Source organism: Salvelinus sp. IW2-2015, unplaced genomic scaffold (assembly GCF_002910315.2).
Source record: "Salvelinus sp. IW2-2015 unplaced genomic scaffold, ASM291031v2 Un_scaffold3369, whole genome shotgun sequence".
Lineage (NCBI taxonomy): Eukaryota > Metazoa > Chordata > Actinopteri > Salmoniformes > Salmonidae > Salvelinus > Salvelinus sp. IW2-2015.
The window spans coordinates 91,504-96,895 of NW_019944652.1; the positions used below are offsets into that span (position 1 = coordinate 91,504).

The following is a 5,392-nucleotide window of genomic DNA, read 5'->3' on the forward strand; positions in this document are numbered from 1 at the left end:
GCTGCCAGAGTCGCCCTCCTGTCACGGAGCTGCCAGAGTCGCCCTCCTGTCGAGCTGCCAGAGTGGCGCCCGTCAGTCCGGAGGCGCCAGAAGCCGCCAGCCCCTCAGTCCAGAGGCGCCTCCAGTCCAGAGGCGCCCACTCTCAGTCAGTTTGTAATGGCAACCGGCCGGAGTCCGCACCTTGGGCGGTGGTGGGTACTGTCACTTGTATTTTGTATCTCGATTCTCGATTAACGATATTATGGATACTACCCGCGCATTTTGTCCTCCTCTCCTTCACCATTACGAAAGCCCATAACAAAAAACAAGCAAACATTAATACTGATATTTCTCTGTGTGTCTGTTTGGATATTGCAAATTCAAGGAGTTTGGAATCAAGTTTTGGAGTCAGTGCTGTTTGAATTGGACCAACCCGCTAAGTGTCTAGAGCATTGGACTAGTATACCGAATGGTTGCAAGATCAATCCAGAGCTGACAATGGTAAAAATACGTTGTTCTGCACAGGTTTCATCAGGTTTCTCCTGCTTCAACTCTGGCCTCTCCTTCATAGTTCTCCATCATCTCCTCTATCTCCTGTCTGTGTCTCTCCTCCATCTCCCTCCTCTCATCTCGTCTCTTTCAATCTCTCCAGCTTCTCCTCTCTCCTCCCTCCTATCAGACCCCTCTTCAGCTCCCTCTCCAGCTCTATTTCTTTCTCCTCATCCCTCTCTTCTTTCACCCGTCTCTCCAGTTCACTGGTTCTTTCACTGGGTGTTCGATATCTCCCTTATGTTCCTGGATCACTCCCTCTATCTTTATCAGAGAGTCCTGAACTCCTTCTGAAGCCTCTCTCTCAAGTCTCTGTCCTCCCTCTGTTCCTCTCTCCTCTCTCTCTCTGGATCGTTCCCTCCCTTTCTCTAACCCGGTCCTCTGCCTCCTGGTAGGTCTGACTGCTGTAGAATCTCTCTCTGTTTCCTGCCACCATCTCCTCTACCTGATCCAGCAGCTCTGATACCTGAGTGCCATGGGCCCGTCCTTAATGTTGAGGACGTGGTACCTGCTCCCACATTTCTCTCTGCTCAACATGGCTCCCGCCATGGACGCCAACAGTTTCCTGTATGTATCAGAATGTTCCACCACCCAAAGGACATCCAGCCAACTTGACACAACTGTGGGAAGCATGGAGTCAACATCACCCAGCATCCCGTGGAATGCTTTCAACACCTTGTAGAGTCCATGTCCCAACGAATTGAGGCTGTTCTGAGGAGGTGTTCCTAATGTTTTGCTCAGTGTGTGTGTGTGAGAGAGAGCAACACACCCAGACAGCACAGAGACCTCTGTCCAACGGATTACAGTATATGTTACCCTTTCTATCAGCTTATAATATAAACTACAACACGAAAGGTACTGTTTACTTGACCTTTAATCATGTCAGCACATGTAACAGCAGTTTACAGCACTTTTTGTTCATTTTTCTCCCTTATCCCAGTTCAGTTAATACTATATTTCTTTATTTCCCATTGGCTTCACCAGAGTGCCCCCTAGTGGCTGGAATACAACTGTATTTAGCCCTTACATATACATGATGCATCAGGAAGATGCACTTTAAACATTGTTTTCTAATTGGCTAATTGTCTCACAGATGTGTTTAGAATGCCAGACATTCTACATGGTTTCTATGTTGAACTGGAATCGACATTCTATTCTGTGGTCAAGAAGACTCTTTCCAATGGGAAAACTCTCTCCACACTACATTTTGATATGTCAGACAGAGGTGTTTGTATTCCTGGGAAGGGATCTTTATAGCAACAAAAGAGCTGTGGATTTAGCGTGTACTGGCAGTGGCAACGTCCCTGATGGTTATAATGGAGGTGGTAGTAACAACCAATCCCCCATTCCATGTGACAACCATCCTAATGCTAATTAATGCTCGTTACCTTGTGGTCCTCTACTCCTGTCTATCCAGGCTGTTTCACATCCGGCTGTGATCAGGAGTCCCATAAGGCCGCCACCATTGACCCAGCGTCGTCCAGGTTTGGCGCGGGGTAGGCCGTCATTGTAAATAATAATTTGTTACTACATGACTGCCTAGTTAAATAAAGGTTAAAAAAACGTTTAATAATTCAATATGGTTAGAACGAGCATTTCAGAAATAGGTTTGGAATATAGATATCCCTTATTTTCAACAAACATAACTATTCATGTTACACATTAATGCGAATGTATAAAGACTCACCTATGAAAAACAAGTTAATTCCCCTCACCATAGGCTAGGAGTAAATTGAATTAAATGAGCAAAGATTCTGTAATTAGTCTACTCCTGTCTATACAGAAGTTAATAAAATCATTCAAATTTCAACATCAGAGAACATGATTTAGGACAAATCCATTTGAATTGAATCACTTTTTAACTCCCCCCTTTTGATTTAAATGGAACCGTCCAAACATACTTTCCCATTGTAATGTAGAAGTGCTCAGAAAGGGACTTTTTGGAGTACATTTTTTCTATTTTTTCCACTACTGTGAGATCATTTCTCCATCCTTCTCCTTCATCTGTCTATTCTTCTCCTTCATCTGTCTATTCTTCTGCTCCATCTGTCTGCTGAACTCCCTCTGCATCTTTGTCTGTGAGATCATGATGTTCCTCTGTAACTCAGGTAGGACTATCTTCATCATGTTTCTCTCTGCTTCAACTCTGGCCTCTCCTTCATAGTTCTCCATCATCTCCTCTATCTCCTGTCTTTGTCTCTCCTCCATCTCCCTCCTCTCATTCTCTGTCTTCTCTCTAAATCTCTCCATCTTTCTCTCCATCTCCTCCCTCCTATCAGACTCCCTCTTCAGCTCCCTTTCCAGCTCTCTTTTCGTCTCCTCATCACTCTCTTCTTTCAGCCGTCTCTCCAGTTCTGTTATTTGGGAGACACTGGGGAGTCTGGACTGCTGCTCTCTCCTCCCACTGCAACACAACACACAGCAGTGATCAACACACTGACTCTCTGGAGGATGTACAAAAGTGTCAATATAAATATAATCTACATCCATAACTCACTATCTGGAGGATGTACAACAGAGGTCCAATATAATATAAATCTACATCCATAACTCACTATATGGAGGAGTGTAACTTCATGCTGTTGTCCTCCTCAGTGGAAGTGTGGGGTCTGTATCTGAGGTCTCTCCTCCCACTGTAACACAACATAGAGAACTGGTCAACATACTGACTCATCAGAGACACATTTTAAAACATAGTATAAACAAACTACAATACATTACACATCATAGTGAAATATAGATTATTGGAGAAAATAGAGAATATCAAGATTGATGACAGTCGAGACAACATAGTATAACTCACTAAGTGAAGGATGGTCCACTATAGACTAGAAACAGTAGGAGACAACAGGACAAATTGATAACTCACTAAGTGAAGGATGGTCCACTATAGACTAGAAACAGTAGGAGACAACAGGACAATAGTGATAACTCACTAAGTGAAGGATGGTCCACTTATAGACTAGAAACAGTAGGAGACAACAGGACAATATGATAACTCACTAAGTGAAGGATGGTCCACTATAGACTAGAAAACAGTAGGAGACAACAGGACAATATTGATAACTCACTAAGTGAAGGATGGTCCACTATAGACTAGAAACAGTAGGAGACAACAGTACAATATTGATAACTCACTAAGTGGAGGAAGCTCCTTGCTGTGTCTCCTCCTGACTGGGAGTATGGAACCTGTATCTGACGTCTCTCCAGGTTCTAAAATAATAGAACAACCATTTAGAATGGGAACATTTACCTCAGTGACACATGAAGGCACATAGACCTACTGAAGGGGAGTTCTGGGTTTCTATTGAAATGTTAAGTAACACATATCTCACTCACCAGTCATCTGGGCTGAGATCTCTCTTCTCAGTCTCTCTACCTCAGTCTTCACATCACATATCTGTTGAGCTGAAATAACAAAGGAGGACTAGGATCTGAATTTTGTGTTAAAGACTTTAGACAGAAATATGATGCAGAGGGAAAGTATGAAGTGATGGACAACAATATTCACAACTCAGTGGAGAGTCGACAATAACCTGAGAATTGAGGAAAGTACAGAAGACTAAATGTATTAATGGTGTGAATAATCTTACCCAGTTCAGCATTTTCATTGTTGACATCCTCCACCTGTTTGTCTCTTTCCTTTAACTGCTTCTCTCTCTCCTCTAGTAGGTTATCTTTCTCTTCTACTTCCTGCTTCCTCTCTTTTAGTTCATTTTCTTTTCCCTTCAGTAGTTTGTCTCTCTCTTCCAGTTGTTTGTCTTTCTCCTCTAGTTGTTTCATCATCTCCTGTCTTAATTTCTCTTTTAATTCTTTTTCCATCTTCAACTCTGAGAGAGAGCAATTAACATATTTAATTGGTTGTTTGAATARGTAATKKATTMATTYATTCAATAGTATGYCTATAAAGACATTATCAKTTGATGGAGGTGGTACAATTATTAGTAATTATTTCCTCCAGTCAACAGTTATCTGAGCTGAACCAATCATCAACTGGTCWATTGACTATTTGATACATTACAAATGAATKAGTCTGAAAAACTGAATGACATCACTCATGTTCCCTGATTCAAWCCTCTCTCCTCCAGACTCTCTCATACTTACCAAGCTCACCAGCTGATGCCTCCCTCTTCAGYTTSTYCTCCTGGGTCTCAYSTTGTAAATACCGKGAWCYTGAGRCTATGGTGTAAAACAGAGAGGTGAGTTCTGTGTGGTAGACTACATCACTATATACAGAACAAACAGGACCAATCASATTTCTCCTGTCACTCAAGCCTCCCTCATGTAGGGACTGTGGGCACCAATGAGATCTGGTTAACTTCATAAATAATGTTGTTTTGTTATTGAGTCTATTCTGATCTCGAAATTGATTATTTTCATTGTTAAGTGGATAACTAGTTGGGCTCGTGATGGCATGACTGAAGGATATTGTTCAGGAAGGCGGGTTCTATGGAATATACATTCAGTAGAATTTGAGGACGATCTGACATATAAGTCACAACTACATGAGAAATTTAGGGAGAGTATTTGATAAATGTAAAGAGAACTGTATTTAATTTGTGTTGCCGGTGAAAAGTCAACGTGATGTTCAAAAAGCGTGTAAGTTATTATATAAGTTATAGAATTAACACTCTGGGATCTGACTTGTCATGTGTGTTTAATTGGTTGTCATAAAACAAAAAACAGACATAAGTAATTCTCACAATGCATGGATCATCCATTATGACAAGAGTAGGAAGAGTCATTGGAATATGATATGAGATAAATGCGTCCCGGGAATGCAGTCACGAATTTGCACCTTAGCTTATGTGTGAATTTATGTTGTGTAATGAAGTAATTGACAGGCGTGAGTATGGGTGGGCTA

General features: G+C 41.8%; 1 protein-coding gene across 1 annotated transcript; it reads right to left on the reverse strand.

Moving 5' to 3' along the window:
- Positions 1-2,076: 2,076 nt before the first annotated feature.
- On the reverse strand, positions 2,077-4,868 carry LOC112075748 (ribonuclease Y-like). Its single transcript, XM_070441045.1, has 6 exons — positions 4,633-4,868; positions 4,122-4,358; positions 3,868-3,936; positions 3,667-3,741; positions 3,084-3,161; positions 2,077-2,932 (listed from the first exon to the last, which is right to left on the reverse strand). The coding sequence occupies exons 1-5, from the start codon at positions 4,850-4,852 to the stop codon at positions 3,103-3,105; spliced, it is 660 nt and encodes a 219-aa protein (XP_070297146.1). The 5' UTR covers positions 4,853-4,868; the 3' UTR covers positions 2,077-2,932; positions 3,084-3,102.
- Between the last annotated feature and the right edge of the window lie 524 nt (positions 4,869-5,392).